The 19973-nt window shown below is 43.4% G+C and overlaps 1 protein-coding gene across 1 annotated transcript in view; it reads left to right on the top strand.

Annotated features, from left to right (window-relative positions):
* The window catches only part of nkd1 (NKD inhibitor of WNT signaling pathway 1), a 37387-nt gene extending 24436 nt beyond the window's left edge, over positions 1-12951 (top strand). The window contains exons 4-10 of the mRNA XM_037758103.1: positions 1445-1502; positions 7141-7244; positions 7389-7484; positions 9242-9389; positions 10255-10336; positions 10842-10969; positions 11569-12951. Of these exons, the coding sequence (XP_037614031.1) occupies positions 1445-1502; positions 7141-7244; positions 7389-7484; positions 9242-9389; positions 10255-10336; positions 10842-10969; positions 11569-12101 (1149 nt within the window). The 3' untranslated portion in view covers positions 12102-12951. The remainder of the gene's footprint in view (positions 1-1444; positions 1503-7140; positions 7245-7388; positions 7485-9241; positions 9390-10254; positions 10337-10841; positions 10970-11568) is intronic.
* The last annotated feature ends 7022 nt before the right edge of the window (positions 12952-19973 follow it).

Genomic DNA, 19973 nt, shown 5'->3' on the forward strand with positions numbered 1-19973 from the left:
GGCAGTCTCACACGCTGTCGCTATGACGACCCGCTGAAGTAACCACCTACACTGAGGGGGTACTATCCGCCCTGGAAAATGAAATAGAGAAAAGTACCTGGTACTAAAAGTGAGTCGAGTTGAGTTGAGCAGAGCCGTGCAGTGGAAATGAAGCAAAAGAAAACTACTGATTTCAATTCAATTTATTTTTATATAGCGACAAATCATAACAGAAGTTCTCTCGAGACGCTTATCATATAGAGCCTAGATGTAGACCGTACTCCATTTCCCCTTCATCATACCAAAGATGAGCAGACCACATTAAAACCAGCTCAGGACCAGGGTCATGAAGCCAGATCAGAACGTGTGTTGATCGATTCATACCAACAACAAACACAGGTTTATCCCGGGTCTCTGCTTTGAGGTATCAGTCTGACAGCCAGCCAGCCAGTCCTGTGGTTCGCTGTATTCTCTTCCTGAGGCCACCCACAGCGCTGCGGCCCGGCCGGCACTAGTCTGAGGAGGGCAGGATCACACCATCTGACCTTCTACCTCTCTGGATTACACAGAAATCCCCTCTCACGCTGTCACAGCTTCGCCTCTGACACACACACACACACACACCTATGAACACACCAGCATGTACACACTTGCTCCTACACTCATATCCAAGGATTGTATGAAGTTAATTATTAATTATTAAGGTTAATCATCACCTATGATAAGAATGCTGTTAGACTTTGCTGAGACGGAACATATCGTGAGCAATTTATCTAGTTTTTGATGAAAATGTCTTTTGTGCAATGGAAAAGTTTGAAATCATGCCAGGGGGTGGGTCTTTGAATGTATGCGTTGAACTATGTGCGTACGGATGTGTGTGTACATATGTGTTTGTCAGCCCCTGAGTAATGGTTTTTGAGCCAGATGACTGCAATGCCACATGGATACCTGAGCCAGACTTTTCCATAGTGAAGCCAGGGGATCACATGTCCCTTCAGCGTCTGTGGTATGCACTAACAGACAGAGCTGCCAGGAGAGGGGGCCCGGGATAAAAACAAGCTTCTGAACGCATCGCTGCAACGATAGCCCGTCACCGAAATAGCCCTACTACCAGCCCAACTTTCTCAGAATTCCCAGCGGGGCCGGCGGCGGCGATTCAGATACTTCTTTCATAGTCTCAATTCTGACTGCCAGTCTTCTGCTCAGCTTGTCTCTCAGTCCTGCAATTACCGTCCTCTTAAACTTTCCGCTGCTGTTTAAGCTCAGGGTACAGTTGTCAAACGTTGTTCATATATAGATATTTAAACGCTGTAATTTTGATTCGGGCATGTCACTCTGTGTTGGAAGGCTGTGCTGTGGATTTGCATCGTTAAAGATGTTTGTTTTTATGTGACAAAAATATGATACTTCTCCATTATATGACTTGGAAACAGTGATTTATGTGTCTGTCTTTTTCTCTTTCCAGGACTCCATCAATGAAGCATGTGCACAGAGGATTGGTGATGAACACTACCGTTTACAAGGTAGGGCCCTTCACCAAAGGCTACATTTCACTGATTTTGGTCCCCTTTATTTTGAATTGAATGAAAACCTGAAAAACCGCTGTTTGCAAAAGCCCTGCAGGTACTTGTGTGGTTCCTTTTTGCAGTTGTTCATCCTTTCCCCTCTGCTCCACACCCAGTCTCTAAGCCCCAACAATGTGCTGATGAGGTCCCCTTTACCTTCCCCTCCCGCCTCTCCACCTCCTCCGTCTTTCATCCGCCCCTCCCCCCGTGGCGCTCTGCAAAAGTGCCTCCTTTCCTCCATGTTTTTCCCCCCGATGTGATGTGATCCTGGATTAAGAGCTCCGGGAGGAGAAAGTCTCTCCCTCCCATTTAAAGACAGGATCGGACGTGAGGCGGAGGCAGAGTTGTACGAGACCGGCCTAGAATTTTGGAAGCGTTGCAAAAAAAAAAATCATTTTTATTTCAGCTCAAAGTAGAGAGACAAGAGATAACGCAACTGATAAATGGAGTATGAAATGATTTGTAGTCGTCAGGCTGAACCTGAGTCTGTGCCGAGGTTGTCCTCCCTATAAGACAGATGTTGCTAATGAGAACATGCTGCTCTGCTCATTCTCGGTGATTAAAAGACAAAGGCCCAAATAATTTGCTTCAATAAAAACATTCCATAGATTATGTAGGAATATTTCAGATACAGACCTCGAAAAAAATTCAATTATTCACGTTTAAGTTACCAAGGCAAACTCATCCATTGACAGCTAGTAAGGAGAGGCAACTGTTTGTGGGTGGAGAAATGTCACATTACGTTGTTAACGTTGCGTTGTAGACAAAGGTGAGTGGAGTTAATCAACAGTTTTTCACTTCATACTGTACCGGCTGGCTGTTTTCAAGCTTCACACTTTTGAAAATGGTGTCAGAGTTTGGACGTTTACTTTATGAGCCAGAGGTGGACACATCCAAGTTATTTTGTCTTCCATGAAAATTGTCAAATGTTTGATTTGCAGCTACTGTGTTAATGTCCTCTAATGAAAACAATGTGTTATCCAAACAGTTCTCTAGTTTAGTTTGGAATAAATTGAACATAGCAAGCCATTTTGTACCTCCTCAGTCAGACCCAAATAAAGACAGCTGTGGAGGATTTATGACGCCCGCTGCATGAACTGCATTTAGTGCAGTGATCAGATCTATTGTCCATACATTCCATACACAGATAAAGTTAAGTAAGAATGAGTAGAGAAAACAGTGAGATCAGAGATGATAGGACAACCAACACACATAAAAGCCTCCTTTCCTCCGGGTTTAAGGAAGCACTTAGTATTAAAAAAGAACGTGCCGGCAAAAATTGTGAAGGAGGGAAGAAGGGATGATGAAAGTGTCTTTAGGATACTTTACATCGGTACTGCAAACATGCAAGAAGAATAGCCTACATGGGCTTTTTATTAAGTTCTTTAACCTTTTGTGAACAAGGGAAAAGTTTGCTGAAGACACTCCATCAGCTCCTTGTTTCAGATTATATTACACTATGTGGGCTACCCAGCACAGGCTAGTACTGTCGGTGCACATGCTGTGGCGCATTTGAGCACGGAGTGGGATCAGAGAGAAGGCATTATTATAGGTGGGTGCATTAGAGGCTGCGACAATCGTGACTTATCAAATTTACTACTTTCACTCCCTTTAATCACAGGGCTATTCCCGTCATGACGCATTGACAGTTTGGGAGTCCCGTAGAGAGTTTTCCTCAGAGGAAATTTATTGTTCTCTGGGACTACGGGAATTATTTTTAACTTTTGTTTTGAACCAGAACAATCTCTATCACAATCATGTTGCTCGCCACAGCCTCAGCCACTATAATTAAAAATGTGGAGCTCAGACGACATTTTGGCCAGGATGGAGACACCGGGGGGAAAGACTGACAACAACAGCCGGTCCTGAGGGAGTTACTGTATAAGAGGAGCGAAATGCCTGTTGATGTGCATTAGGAACTGTGTAGATTAATTAATCAAAACAACACGTTTGATGTGCACATAAGCACGGAGGGGTTCAGTTGTTCAAAATTGCACTAAATGTAACCGGCGGATCTGCCGTGTCTGTGCGTAATTTTGGCTTGACAGCGAGCAAAATCACTCTAGTTATAGATTGCAGCGGGACGCACTGTGCCTGCTCTCTGTATATTTACTTATCTCAGGCACACAAAGTAATTAATGAGTGGAACAGAATATGATAAACGTCTATGGAAGTATGATATTGTTATCATTATTTCAATTGTGGTGAAAACGGGGACAATTTTTTTGTGAATGTTGAAAACCGGGACATTTGAGTGTTTTACAGATATTTGCGGGACTCAGGACACCCAGTTTGAAACCAGGACAGTCCCGGACAAACCGGGACATCTGGTGACTGTATCATGAGTACTTCAGTGGTGGCTTCTGAAAGAAGAGAAAATGTTACGATCACCACAAAGGCTATCCCATCCTGGCCATCCCAAAATCCCCTTAGTGCCCATCACTGATCCGTCCCAATGTATGAGGGGGGACAGGCCCAGTTATGTGTAGTACAGTAGCGTAACTAAGCTGGGTGTGATTGCTCACAGTGTGTGTACTGTATGCATGCATGTGTGTGTAGCACGGCTGCTGAAAATCAGGCCTGGCTCGGAGGGTGCCCGCCTCGGCTGCCCTCATCTTGCCCCTCAGATCTGATGTGCAGCCAATCCCCTGGCTCGGCTCCTCTCATAAAGAGTCGGCTTATGTCTGTGGTGGGGGGGAACCAGAGGGGGAGGAGGGTGATAGCAGATTACTATTACTCCTCCCGGCATTTCATTAGCTCCGAGATAAGCATCTCGCCACCATATTGAGCCTGCTACGGAACAGATTTGCCCTCGCACACAATGTTCCCTTTGAGCACCTCAGATGATCAAACAGCGGGACCCCAAATGCTGCTCCCCTCCAAAAAGTTGGTAAAAGCTCCCTGGGATGATGCCTTTCATTTCTGGCATTTTCCCCCACCCAGGGATGAGACAGGTCTGCTTTGATCTGCTTTGGATCAGGAGGAAAGAAATTGGGCTGTTGTGTCTGCTCCGTTGGCGAGCAAACAAACAGTGTTTCAGATTTGACTTGGCTTAATTAATTAGTGATTCTGTTTTACAGCCGGTCTGATCTTCTTCCAAAAGGTTTGAGAATGGAACTTCAAAGTGTGGCAGCGGAGAGAGAGGAGCAGGGGAGGGTGGGGAGACGGAGGGGAGACGGAGGGGTGTGGTCTGTGTGGGTTTATGGGTGTGTGCACGGGCCTGCAGGACTGTGATTGGATGACGAGGAGGGGGGGCTGATGCTCATGCAGAGCTAAATGACCAGAGGTGAAACATACAGTGGCTGAGAGGCTGCGACAAGCTTCTGAGAAAATACACATAAACATATATGAGGACGAAGCAAGGAGGTGTCTGGCTAACTGTAACTCATAGACGCTCGCAAAGGAGCCGACGTGTACACCTCCCAGATCTCAGTTACGTGTTGTGTGTGTCTGCAGTCTCATGTGTCAAAATGCGGGATTTCAAAGCAGAGAAGGATATCCGGTAGCATTAGGTCTGGGCCAGCATCCAACGCTGAAGCTAAAATATCAAACCAGACAGGGACAGTCGTGTTATTTTTGTCCACCGGGGTGGACAATCTTAGAATACAGTGCGATCCAAAAATACACCACCATTAACTTTGGCCACAGACATTAACATACTGTTGAATTAACCCCCCAAATTACAGTAACTGTAATGGATTCTCACTGATTTTATAACACAGCGTTGATGCATTCACATCAGTGGCACACATACTGTAGGTCTTTCCTACTCCTTGACTTGGTGTTAAGGGAGTATTGAGTTGTTCACCTGTCACCAGGACATTCTCAGTTTGAATCCTGTGTTGTTAAGTGTAGTTCAGTGAAACTCATCATTGACTTCTATGGTATAGGAACTGTTGTCAGGCTCTACACAGGTGGGTCTAGCCGTCAGTTTAAGTGCATGTGACAGACTAGTAGTACTCCCTCTGGACCGTCTGCCTTTACTGTACGTCTGGATGGTAATTTACAGTGAATGTCGTTCCATAAAGTGATGAGCTCCCAGTTGGCCGTTTGATGTTCACATGCTGTTTCCGATCCAACATTTATATCCAAAATGCTACCTAATATTCTATCATGTTTTAGACATGTTATGTCATTCAGTTTCAATGTTTGACATCCCCTCACAGTGTGAACCCATTGGGTTATATGTATATTGTAGCTAAAAACTGTTAGTATATGTGTGGCTGATGGAAGAGCTTTTGCCACTGGAGAATAAGCGCTGTCACATTTTTAACATTTGTTTTTCTTTTTGCATCGGATTGACTTGTTGGATTCCAGTTCCTGTCTTGATATCACCGTTTTGATTGAATAGTACCTCAACTCTCTGGAATGATGCAATAATTAACTTGTTACTTGACATTAAAAGGCTGTGAAATATGGGTCCCATTAGGGCTACACGATTATGTCCAAAATGATAATCACGATTATTTTGATCAATATTGAGATCACAACTATTTATCATGATTATTCATTGATTTTTAGGGCCAACACATTTTTTTTTTAATTGCAGTTTCACATTTAAATAAACAGAGCAGTGCTTTCACTTCCATGTTGTGCTACATTCCTGCAAAAGTACAAATCTTTGCATCAAAATAAGACTTAAAATAAGGTTTTTCTTCACCTGAATTCAGTGCATTTTCGTTATGCCCGTCTGCTCTCTGTTAAAACGAGTTATAAACAGTATATTACTCTTCTACTCTGGACTGCAGCTGCAACATTCAGGAAAGTTAGGAATTGCTTGATTTGATATGCAGCGGAGTTTTCTATGAGCAGAGCACACAATTTAATCGTGATTGTGATTCATATTTGATTAATTTGCAGCTCTAATTCTCACGCAAAAGTTTCAATTAGAGTACCGTTTCTCGAATCTGGTACCATAAGTGTATTATCAGTACTGGTAGAAGCAACATACAATGTCTAAAAAGAAAGTATGAGATTCTTGGATTTTTAGATCAATTTGTTCTAATGAACACTTTTTGATTTCGAGTGCCAAGCTGTGCTTCGGTTTCCTGTTACCTGTGAGTATTATCACAAATACCGGAAATACACCTTACAAGCTCAGTGCATTTGTGCACAGTAGCCCAGAACAGCAAACCAAACACTGGCTCTTAATAGCGCCATTTGCGTTTTTGTCAGCCATCGTAGTTCTCCTACACGCTTGGCACACAGGAGAATTTTCATTTGGTTTCAATCTTCAACCTCACCGCTAGATGCTGCCAGATCCTACACACTGCTTCTTTAAAGTTGGCATACATTGTTATTCTACAGTACATGTTAATATTAAAATAAACATACAAATTCAGAATACAGGCAGTGAGACAAAAAACGAGGAGTTTTGGCTGTGTAGGTTTATTTCCAACCAGGAGCACTTGAATGTGTGACACATCTTAATTGCGGCTGCCAAACTCGGAAGTATGAGCTTACAAGGAACACTTGAAGGCGACGACATATCCTCAGGTTATGACTGCACCCAACGTTTCCATCCTCAGGCTCTCTCTTTTATCTTTGTGTGTGTGTGTTTCTCTCTCTCTGTGTGTGTGTGTGTGTGTCACTGCAGTGGCTTTACCCCCAGAGAAGACAGACAGCTGCTGTGTGGAGGAGAAGATGCAGGGAAGGGACAGCCAATCTCCCGCAGGGCCACAGAAACAGCTCCAGTTTGAAGTGAGTGTCAACACCGAACAGGACGTTTATTACCTCCCCCCTCTGGATGAAACTGGGGCAGCGACAGGACACACACACAAAAAATACACACTTGCTTGCACACACTGGATGACACTGATAGTTCAACGCTGCGCTCTGTTTCAGGAGTTGGAGTGTGCCGTGTCCGTGGAAGAGGATAACCGGCAGGAGTGGACCTTCACCCTCTACGACTTTGACAACAATGGCAAAGTCACCAGAGAGGTAATAAATAATCTTTGTTTACCTGGATGAATGAACCTTTGATGAATGAATGAAGGAACGAACATGTAAATAAATATAATAAACAGACAATAAACCTTTAAACATGAACACCACACAGTAGCCGTAGCCGGAATTCTTTTAAAAAGTATTGTAGTGTCGTGTTTATCATCTAATATGAGGCCCTTTTATTGCATTAATAAAAATGAAACAAATACTTCTGAATGCACAGATTTTAAGTGTCGCAAAATTGTTCTGGTCAGCAGCTCGCAGCTACAAACAACCTTCTTTTAGGTATGAGAATTAATCAATAACTTCCATCTAAATTTGAATTTTTTGCCCTATTCTGGTATCACCACACCCCAAAAAGAAAGCGAGGATAGAATTTACAAGCATCCAACCCCATCTCCCTCCTAAGAACCGAATCCAGCGACATCTGTGCGTTTCCGCTCCTGCGAGGTACCTCGTGGCTTGCGTCTGCCTGGTACAGATCTGAGGGAACATCCAGAAAGGCCCGTGTTTTTTGAGAACAACTTGAAACGGCGCAAAGAGACTGGAGCTGTCCTCTGTGCGGTTGGCTGTGCCGTTTTTTTGGCATCGCCTGTGGCTCCATGGCTCATGAGACGGCAGGCGGCGGCTTGGAGGGGGGAAAGAAAAGCTTTCTTCTCCAACTTTTTTTTTCATCCCTTCACACAAATATGAAAAAAGAGAAGGAAACCAAAAATGACACAGGAAGCTTTTATTTTATTTTATTTTTTTCTTACAGTGCGTCTACGTCTGAAACCAGTATGTGGAACCGGTCCCTGAAGAATTCATAGTAGTCCTTTTTCTTATGAGTCAGAGTACTTTAGTGAGTGAAAATTATGCTGTTGGAGTCGTTGTGTGGTGTAGGCTTAATTCTGCAGCATTGCTGTCAAAGGAGTTCTTATGGTGGAGCTGTTACCTTCTAAAGTAAAACACTAATGAGATGTGAGAAACTGTATGTTTTTGCATCCATACCAGGTGGCATTTTTAAAGGACAATTAGATTTTGGTTTGCTATGAAAAGATCCAGCACAACACCCAAAAGGGAGTCATTATCTCAGTATGGTGCACAAAAACACTTATCAGTGCAGAATATAACTTCTAAGCAGCCACAATAGACTGACTGCATTATTTTAATGAAGCAGTCCAAATATGGCCAGTTACCTTGTACTGAAGTATCACTTTTTTGCATGTGAATGTGTGCTCACGTTTATGTATAAGTGCTTTTTCGCATTTATTTGAAAGTGCACACATGTGTTGCATCCTATGCAGATGTCATTTAAGAGACAATGAGGGATTAAATAGAGAAATTGTAGCGCTCACACAGCTGGAACACGCCTGACATCTCAGTCAGCCTCGTCTGCTACCGCCAAGACGTTTCTTTTCATGAATTTATAACTTGTCTTTACAACCCGTCTGATCGCTTCGACTTGGAAAGCTGAACTAAAACAACTGACATCAGTGAGTTTCTCTGTTCACTGAGTCACTTCTTTAAATTCCTCGCTGTAGCGTGATGCTTATGACATAGAGTTTTAATGCTACAAAATAATGAATTTAAACAGTATAGTGATAAGAATAGTCTCCTATGTTTCTTTTGTCTTGATTTTCTTTCATCACCAATCACCAATTTTTTGAATACTTTGCTTTACTCAAATGATTCTCATCTCTCTTAAATGGAAGCTGTGTATCAAAAAGAGTTTACAGATCGAACTAACCTCGACCTCTTCTGTCCCGCAGGACATCACCAGCCTGCTCCACACCATCTACGAGGTCGTGGACGCCTCCGTCAACCACTCTCCCAGCAGCAGCAAGACGTTGCGGGTCAAGCTGTCGGTGGCTCCCGACTCCAGCCAGAGGTGGAGGAGTTGCACGCAGGGTGCGGCAGGTAAAGCTCGCATTAACACGGTGGGCGGGGGCGGGGGTGAGGGGAGGGGGAGAAGAAGAAGAGAGGGCGTTCTGGGGTCCCCCTTGTGTTGCCTGCTGTCGGCTCACCCAGAGATGTGTTTGTTGTCATGCAGAAAGGCGGCTGCTTCAGGCCTGTCAGAGCTTTGTTCCTCGCAGTCTCGGCGTCGCTCCATCTCTCCCACTCAATGGGGTTCATTTTTAATGATGGGGGGAGTGACAGAGCTAAGAGAGGGCCCCCTCCCTCAGCGCCTTCAAATACTCTGAAAGAAACCTTAAGAGATGTGCCGAGTCCTTTTGATAACCGCAGCCATTTTTCTTTTCTCCAAAGTTCCCTTTTTTCCCCTCCTCTCTTTCTCCCCCCTTTTCTCAGAGCTGCCGGGAAAATATAGCTACGTTCAACTTAACTTTTCTCACTGACGACTTGGTAAACAAGTAGTCAGGGAAAAATATCTCAAAAAGTATATATTCCTGTGTGTTTGCGTCCTATTGTTTCGGCTATAAATATCCGTCAAGAGATTCAAACAAAGCAAGCTTTGAAAATATCGCCTTCATGCTAATTTGAAACTGCATCAGATCTCGCGTCCTTAATAAACAATTTCTGAAGTCTGCATGTTTTTTCATTTTTTTTTCATTCCTTGCCTTATAAGAGGCTGGGAGTTGAAAATAGAATAAATGAAGCATTGTTGTTTTTCCTTTTCTATAGATCTTCAAAGTAAAACCCCAAAACAAAGGTTGCTTTCTTCTGAGGCTTGTGTGACTGTTGTCGTGTGCATGAGTGTGTGTGTGTGTGGCTGCTCTGTGTAGCTCTCTTTGATAATAGCCTCCTGTCTTTCACACATACACAGACATGTCCCACCCCAGAGAGAAAAATGACAAGTGCATAGAAGACCCCAAGAGTGCGGACAAGAAGACTCGAGCACTCCTAAGGTAAACCCACCTCCCCCTGCACACGACAGTCTCTATTGTTGAAGCTTGTGGTGTCTACAAGAAGAAGAAGAAGAAGAAGAATGTGAAGTTTATTATTAGCATATTTTTTTATTATGTCACTGATTATAACATTCACTTTTTGAAAGAGAAAAGTTTCTCGTTTAAAGTGGCTAGGGGGCAGTGGTTGTTTAAGGAAGGATTCACACTTGGGAGCTGCAGACGTCTTCGACTCTTTAATTAGTTTTACCCAAATTTACCTCCACCGACTGCACTAAAGAGGAGTTAACAGTAGAGGGGGAGAGTCAGCCCTCTTACCGCTCTGTTCAAATACTCCCAGTCGAGGTTCAAACCTGTGATTTTCCAGTCACAATCTCACTCCTCTAACAATTACCGCGCTGCTGCCTGATCATAAGGAACACTTGTTTTACTTTCTCCAAACACTACCATACTGCAACCTCTCTGGCCCAAACTGCTACCTAATGAGAGGTGCCGCTCTCGTCCACAGGCGCCACCACAGTGACCACCACACCCAGCCGGGCTGCCAGCGCCACTGTGTGGATGAGAACCTGGAACGCAGGAACCACTACTTGGACCTGGCAGGCATCGAGAACTACACATCCCGCTTCGGAGCCGGTGAGTGGACCGGGGCCAGGGGTTTATAGAGGGGGAGTGGGGAGGGAGAAACTCAGACCGTGGCCCCTTTGAAGCTGCATCCAGGGGCCCTCATTACTGCGGCACCTGCTTGGAGCCATTAGGTGGAACTACCAGCCAGTACAAACATCTGGGCTCCGGCAAAGCACAATACATCAAGTGTTCAAGGCTAAAGCCCATCAATGTAACAGGGCTGTTGTGAAGTGAAATATTGGGTCTAATAAGCAGCAGCCTTGATCTGATGGTCGGTGATGACATGTGATTATTTTAATGTTGGTCCTGTTAGGAAAGTGCTAACAGAGATGTGCTCTCTGTCACATCGAGTCAGAGTTATCCGCATGAAGAAAGAACCTGAAGTCAAGCTGCCAGAATCTTATCCTGGAGCTTTTTACTACATCTTTATTAGTGAGCTGTTGGCACGATAATTTGGACATTTTCTTCCCTTTTTTTCCACGGATTTGAGTGTGCATGCAATACATTTTGACAAGTCCTGTGGCAGAATTGTTCTCTGCAACCTTGAAGTTTGTTGTTGATTCCACTTCCTCAGTTAAAATAAATACCTGTGTCCGTCTCCGTCGCAGCACCCACCACCACGGAGCCGACGAAGGCCGAGCCTCAGACCCGCCCATCCAACCAGACGCGCTCTCGCTCCCACGAACCAGAAAATGGCCACTCCCACCCCCACCATCGCCGCTTGCACACTGTTGTGGACGCAGTTGCTCCGGACAGCCTCCACCCCGCCCGCACGCGAGGACAAGACTCAGGGAAACACGCCCTCCGTTCCCCCAAGACCCACAGCCGAACGCCTCCTGCGCAGATCAGCAGCAGGGTGATGAGAAGCCGAGGTGTCCCTCCTCCCCCGGCGATACCCAGCCAGACGCCCCCTCACCAGTCCTCGGCGCCCTACCGCAAGCACAAGCAGCGGTCCAAGGAGAGCCAGGGCTACAGGGCTTTGGGCTCTCTGGCTCCGGGACAAGTGGTGGAGAAGGAGCAGGTGAGGGACCTGCCCAGTGTGCTGCTGTACGAGGGCGGGCTGGCGCAAGTGGTGCAGCGGCACGAGCACCACCACCACCATGAACACCATCACCACTACCACCACTTTTACCAGTCCTGAATTTCCACCCTGCCTGGGACAGCTCAGCACTCCTGCAGCCCCGCAAAACCCAACCAGGCCAGCAGACACTGACTGCAGTGAGCTTCCTCCTCAACCGCCGGGCTGCCCTACATTGTGCCTTTGTAGTAGACACAGGACATGAGTAGGAGGGGAGAATCATGGGAGGGGTGTCCCAGTGCTGTTATTAATCAGTGTTATAAAGAGGTTGGTCAGACATACAAAAGCTCGGGTATGCAGCAGGACAGTGATTCAGGGCCACAGCAGGTTCCAGGACTGAGGATCACGGCACAGAGGGGCAGTTTTGATAAACAACCCTGAAGTTCCTCTCGGCCCCGACCCTGTAATCCTCTACCTGACGAACTCTACAGCTCCAAACCAGCACCACAACCCTTCCAGACCGCTAAGCCAAAAGGTTTTTTTAAGGAGAAGGAGGGACGAGAGGAAGAAAGACTGTGATGTAAAAATGAAAATATATGAAAGAATATAGGTGATAGGAGAGCAGGGCATAGTGTGCATATGTGTGTGTGTGTAAAAAGCGCGTGAATGTGTGGCCGTAGCAAGACTGTGTGTGTGTGTGTGTGTGTGTGTGTGTGTGTGTGTGTGTGTGTGTGAGTGTCACGACACTGGTGTCTGTTGAAAAACCACTTGAAGTGCGCTCATGGGTGCGTGAGTATTTAAAGCAGGCTGTCAGGCAGGTTTTTGAAGATGAAAATGAAGATTCTGATTCAAGCACGCAATACCCCGTCAGCAAAAATGGGAAGGAAAAAAGTTTGAAATGTTATAAAGTACTAAAAAAAAGGAAAAAAAAAAAAGAACAGAGATCCCAAATCCGCTGCTACCTCTAATTTTATCCTAATTGTTGTTGTAATGGTGACTTTGACTAAGCATTCAGAGGTTATTTTCAAATTGCTTCGAAACCTTTTTGAAAGAAGAGAAAATTGCGTCATAATCTGCAGTACTGAAGTGTCAAAAAAAGCTCCTTACTTTTATTAACTAACATTGACTGTACATAAGGTATATATTGTTATCAATTTTATAAGCTTTATTGATAATGTGATATCTTTGTATTCACTATCGGAAGCTTTTATGTTTGTTTTTCCTTCACAGCCGCATTTTATAAGACCACTAGGAGCCTCATTTTGACTAGAAACTGTACAATTGTCATTTACTCCGTCTCACACCCTCTCTCATTCTCCCTCTGTTTTCAACTTTCTTACCATGTGATTAGATACGGAACTGCGATCTGGTAATTATGCCTGGATGACTAAAATCCCAACTCTCAACAGTGCTGTTTAATGTCCATCATGCTGATAATGAAGACTATTATGTACTAGTGTGTGGGTCTGCATTAGAATCTGAAAAACCTGGAAAAATATCACACAACATTTCTCAGAAGTGTCAGTTTAGTTATCCTGAAATAGCAATTGCCCTTTGACGCCAGTGAGTGTTTGTAACAAAGCTCTTCTTTTTATTTGAATGTCTGAAATCACATGATCTCAGTCCCATGATGCTCTTAAAAACAAAACTAGAAACTAATTATTTATGCATATTTGCATAAATTCCAAACCAAGTTATATCCAGCCAGTTAGAGGTTGGCGTATTCATTCATCAGCATGAAGTTTGGCCTTTAGGGAGTGCTTTTTTTTTTTGTTATTTATGCCGGGAAATATTTTGCTGAGCATGCATGTCATTTTTCACCCCCGCCTTGCTTCAGATCCAAGCAGTTACACATAATCACACCTGGGAGTTGCACCATAGCGCCATGGTTTTTTCATTTTGGACTTCCGACTTTCACCACTTTCCCCTAACTCGTCGCAGCTCTGTTGTCCAGCCCCGGGGTCACGCGGCTGCTCCCTCTGTTTCCGTGGCATCTTCCTGTCCCCCAGCTGTCAGCAGGTCTTTCACCGTGCCGCCATGTGGCCTCAGAGCTCAGCCAACAAGGCTCTGTTTGTGGTGCGGCAGGGGCGAGTGCTCTTTCAGCTGTCTCATTCCTCTGGTGCTGGATAACACTGGGCCCGGCCCGCAGTCTCCACTAGACCCATAACTCAGCGCTGCTGCTCTCCTGCCATCACCGGGGACCGTCTGTTCATCCTGTCCCATGATGCTCTCGGGGCATAAACATGCAGATGTTTGTGCCAACGACATGCGATGCAGTGAATTGAGAGGTGCAAATGTAAGGGTGTCCTTCCCAGTATTCTTAGTGAGCGCACATCTTCTTTTCAGCACTTCCCAGCATCACATTTAGAAATAACCTGCCCCTATGCATCCATAGTCTGTTTTTAGGGCTTAAATGTCATGTTCAAGGACAACCGCATCCATATAGAGAAAATAAGATAATGATGGATCATGTCAACCAGACCCCAGGGCCCACTAGTGTTCAAACTATAGCTGCTATGTTTGATTCTGCTGTAAGTGTTTGTGATGAGCAAGAATGCAGTGTATGCCAGTCTTACCCTCAGCCCTGCGGTGTCCTGTCACAGCTGCAGGCCATCCTTTAGCAGAGGCACCAGTGAGACGGGTCATCCCACGGGACCAGGCGGTGGAAACCGGCGTCATTCCCCCGAGGGGGATCACAGCTGTGCTCCATACCTCAGCTTCCTCACCTCATATTGGACAACAAGTCCTCGCGACTGGAGCCCTCACACAACTGTAACTCCTTTGTCAATGGCTTCCCCCCCCCTCACCCGAAAAAGCGTTGATACCAGCGTGACTCTCCAAATATAAAGTAGTGTGGAAATGGTCCTCTGGTTGTGTGAACGGACAGCACGCGGGCGACCGTTCCTCCTGCAGGGTGGTCCGATTCGACACGGCGAGCAGGGGCTTCTGAAGGAATTTGGGTGAAAGGCTCGGTCAAACCCACAGCCAGGTTGCAATTTTTTAAACTTCTTTTACCCCGAGAGAGTTTCACTGAACAGACAGAACTCCTTTTTTTAATGCCCTGCTTCACATTCGTACAATTACCTGAACTGACATCAGAAAGCCGGCGACTACAAACACACTTCAATGCTGCTGACTTCAAAGCAGCATCGCTGGAGCAACTGGGGGGTGATATGCTTTGCTCAAGAGCACATCTACAGTAGTTGTTGAGAGTTGGAAAGAAGTTTTTTCTCAGGTTTATCACACAGACTTTACCAGATACTGAATAAACTTCCTTTCCCTTTTGTCTTCTATCATACCATGACAGTATATCTATATTTTGGGATTCTTTTGTCATTATTATTTTTGGTAACACTTCATTTTACAGGTTTGCAAATTTCATGGCATTTAAGTGATAATTAGCAAGTAACCTATTTGAAATTTCTTTGGAATTACTGCCACAATATTTACCTCAAAATGTATCAAAAATTACTTTATTATAAACATTATTTAATGATTATATGCTAAAGAAGCATATCATTGTTAAAATAGTGCCCGTAGGCTTGAGAAGAGACTGTGCGCTGCTCTTCATCGGAGGTGGAAAACCAAAACTAATAGGAGACACTTCTGATCAGGTACAAATCTCACCATTGTGTGACTTATTGTCTACACAAATGTAATCTAGTAGCTGATATGTATGTAATGTAATGATTCAGGGAGTTGTTTTAGTTATTTGCTAATTATTATCTATTTATCAGCAGACATGGAAATAAAGCATATCAATTAACTTTGTATTTATTTTCCTGGAAATGTATTAAATAAATTACCAGCTATTGGTAAATAGTGGAATATAATATAGTAATTTTTTACAGTCATTTTTGATACATTTTGAGGTAAATATTGGGGTAATTTGGCAGTAATTCAAAAGAAATTTCAAATAGGTTACTTGCAAATTATCACCTAATTACCATGAAATTTGTGGAACTGTAAAATTAAGTGTCACCTAATTTTTTTCTTTATTTTTTTTTTCAAATTATCAATTCCAAACATTTCACACAAACTTCCGCATCCACCGTCGTCTGTCCTGTTGTATAGAGTCTCCATTAATCACTCCTCCATGTTAATACGATATGTATTGCACCACTAATTTGCTTTGTAACATCCATGTATCGCCATTTAAAAAAGATCTGATGTATATAATGGACTGCAGAAAGGCTAAACCAGCATCATGTAGAAAGAATATAAGGCTTATTATTTATAATTAAAAAACTGTTAAGCTATCTCACTCGCCTACTGTCAGCTAGTACTCCAATATCTGCCACGCCAATCCCACTTAGCAGAGAGGAGTATAGTTATCTGTCTGTAACACGAGTTGTTTCTCTCTCTCCGCACGCAGACACACTCTCACTTGGTGTTTGTTGTAAAAGAAAGTTGTTTAGCACTAGCTGTTTTTCCCCCCTCCCTCCTAATGTTTTTTCATGACTTTGTTTAGTTTATATAGATTGTATTTGATTAATTGCTTTATTTATTTGATAGCAGATCTGTGCCAAGGGAAAAATACCCTTTTATTAAAGTATGAACTTGTTCCTTATAAACACTGTGACTTCTGGGGTCATTTTTACTGTTGGTGTCCGTATTACATGTGTATTTACAATTACTTCTATCCCTTATATACCAGTCAAATAATATTATTACACAGCTTTGTTGAATACTCGATTCTGATTGGTCAGTCATGGTCTGTTATTTCTTTATAGCAGACCGTTGCTATGGGCGCAGTTCTCATGTCAGACTCTGGCGGATCGTTTTTGTGTCAAATTATTGATTTCTTAAGTAAGTAGCTGTGTAATAAGCGGGATAATGTACAGCTAGCCCTTCCATCGCCACATCACCCTGTCAGGGTTTATTTCACAGCAATGAACGGCTTGCTGTACATTATCCCTTACTTAGCATGTCATCTATTTGTGCTAAAACACAAAATTTGCATGCATTATAAAAAAAACAAACGTACAAAAAAATCATCTAGTTATATGAGGATCTTTCATTTTGCGGAATAAACTTGCTGAGAGTTAGATGAGAAGATCTATCAGCTTTCATACAGTAATTTTCTTCTTCATCTGCTCTGAAACTGCTTGTTGCAATGTTGGCGGGATGACCTTTACCTGCCCTCTGTGAAAAGATTAACTACATGGGGTCATCTATATGTATATTTATCCTGTGCAGGTTCACAAACCATATTCTCACTAGAGGTAGACCGATTAATCAGTTTGGCTGATTAATCGGCGCCGATTGGACGTTTTACAAACTATCGTTAACGGTGGGATTTGGCTCCGATAGTGGCCGATGGCTGCGCAGCCGCCACCAGTCATGTAGGGACGTACATCTCCGTTTTGCATGGAGGGTCCATACACAACGTCAAGGTAGAGGGGGAAAAAAAAGTTATCTCTGGAATATATAACACAGCACTAACATCTCTTTGTCCCAGATACAAGACAGGGAGGAAAATATATTATTCACTGTTACTTTAACTTGCTTACTGTACCAATTTGGTGTTCTCTCTTCCAAATAATCCAGCCACGTAACCATCCATTCATGAAATGGAATCACACACTTAACGATCCTCCTTACCCCGGGAATATGCACAAACATTAATGGTTTGTAAGAGTGGCACTTAACAACGGGACGCGTAACAGAAATAATCCTGGTCAGTCATAAACCACAGAACGACACATGTTGTCCACCAAATCACACTTCAAGATGTTAAATTAGCAGTGATAAAAACTGATTTATTAAAAATGGTGTATGCAAAACGTAGTCGACTAGGCTGCTACAGAATAAAAATCAGCCATCGGCTTTTTCCTGCTCCAAACTATCATTATTATATCGGCCTTTAAATATCCACTATTGGTCGACCTCTAATTCACACCTACATTTAAAGACCCCAATGCCTTTGCACCTTTTTTGTGGTTTTGTGGTGTACAGTATCTTTTCCTTTTACCTACTTTTTTTCCCCCAAGAAGTCAGCTGGGTGGATGTGAAGGGGTAACGGGAAATGTGTGTGTGTGTATATAGTGAAGTAAAGCTCCTCTCCGCTGTATCTTAACCGCGGTGTCACAGAGGGCTCCCAAATCTGGCTGACCACAGCTGCTCGCCACGCCACGCTCTCTACATGCACACAGACTTTCATCTGCAGCTTAGCAGCTTATCTCTGGTCGGGGCAACCACAGAGAGTCTGCCTATTGGCAACGTGATACGCCTTCCTCTCACGAACGCGGCTATTTGTGTAAGCGAGGCAAGTGTAACCAGCAGAACTTGTATCATCATTACAAATGGTTTCTATCCTGACACAGCTTACCAGGTTATTATTACCGCTGCTTTACACATTTCACCTATCAAAGGCATCCATATCGGAGGTGTAAAGTAAGTCGTTACAATTATAATAGCAAATTTACTCCCAAATATTACATTTATGTGAACTTTTGTAAGTTTTTTTTTTTTTATCTCCATGTGGCCGGGCCATTTATAGGCATATGATGAGATGGGCTTACTTGTGCTTATCCCGGAGATTTTTCTTTTTCAAAGACATAAGAGCAAGTGGGTTGAGTCGTACCATTGCATACAAATTACAAACAATAAAGAAATGGCTCTGAAGCATTAAGTCTATTAAACAGTACAGGAACTTCCGCAAAATCATGCTACCCATCAGAAAACATAAACCTCGTCACGACATCGAGTTTTACAAAGTTTTCTATTTGCGTCTACAGGATTTTAATTTCTTTTTTAAGAAAACATTGCATCTTACAGCCTAAACTGATGGATATTCCTGAATAATTAAGGTTAGAAGAATAATCTGAATGATTTTAGAATTAATTTATATTGAATTTTGTTAACCTGGTTAATAATGTTTGCACAGTTGCAACATAGAGAGGGCATTAGCCAAAACTGTCACTATGACACAATCTTTACAATATCATGGCGGTGAATTAAAGAGGACCTATTGTGCTTATTTTCAGGTGCATAATTGAATTTTGGGTTTCTACTAGAACATGAACACCCCCACCCCACCCAGTCTGCTCTGATTGGTCAGCTGGCCCACTGTTGTGATTGATCAACCGAACCAAACTCTTCAGACTCCACTCCAGCTCTGCTTGTTACTTAGTGATATCACCACGTTACGGAAGAAAAGACCGGACTTCAAGCAAGGCGTTTCAGGCAGTTTAGAAACAGGGTTTCTGTGTGGGAGAGTAACTCCCTTTGGCATTGACTTTGGGCTTTGTAACTTTGCAGACCTTTTACATGCAAGGAAAACTATATAACACACTAAAGGAAAGGGTAAAAGCACAGAAGCATAATAGGTCCTCTTTAAATGTTGCTGTACCTGAAGTTACTAGAGATATAAATGGTCAGGGTGACCACATCATACATCGGTGTTCAGCTTCATTGCTTCTTCACTAAACATTTTTTGTTAGCACTGTTGAAAGTAGACAGAAAATATTCAAAGTGATTTAAAGACTGCACAAGTGAGCATCACTCAAAAAGAAATGTTTCATAAGCACTTGGCAAATCTAGTAAATTCCGTGCTTGCTCTGCATGAAACTGCTTTGCTATGTTTGCCATAACTAATGAAAGCCATGACAGCCGAGTTTCACATTCTACAGGGAGAAGAAAACACGCTGGAGTAATGGTCCTGACCTGATGTATTAAGGTGAAGGCACTTTATCAAACCACAATTAACCCTAAACTAGAGTTAAGACCTTCTTTACTTGATGTTTGCTTTCTGAATCACAGGATGCTGAGCACATATTGAACTGGTGACACATTGTTTAGTTGTTAAGTGAAATGCAGATTGTGTGCTACAAACCAGGGTTCTCTTTGTCCTCTGCAGTGATCTTTGAAAAAAGAAATGCTGCAAAACTCAAAAACTTCTTGCCTTGCATCTTCGTTGCAAGTCTCACATGCCGTATAGCCAAAGGGGACATTTCCTACTGTATCCTCCTGCATCCTCTCTTCTCTGTAGCC

Source organism: Sebastes umbrosus, chromosome 2, assembly GCF_015220745.1.
Source record: "Sebastes umbrosus isolate fSebUmb1 chromosome 2, fSebUmb1.pri, whole genome shotgun sequence".
Taxonomy (NCBI): Eukaryota; Metazoa; Chordata; class Actinopteri; order Perciformes; family Sebastidae; genus Sebastes; species Sebastes umbrosus.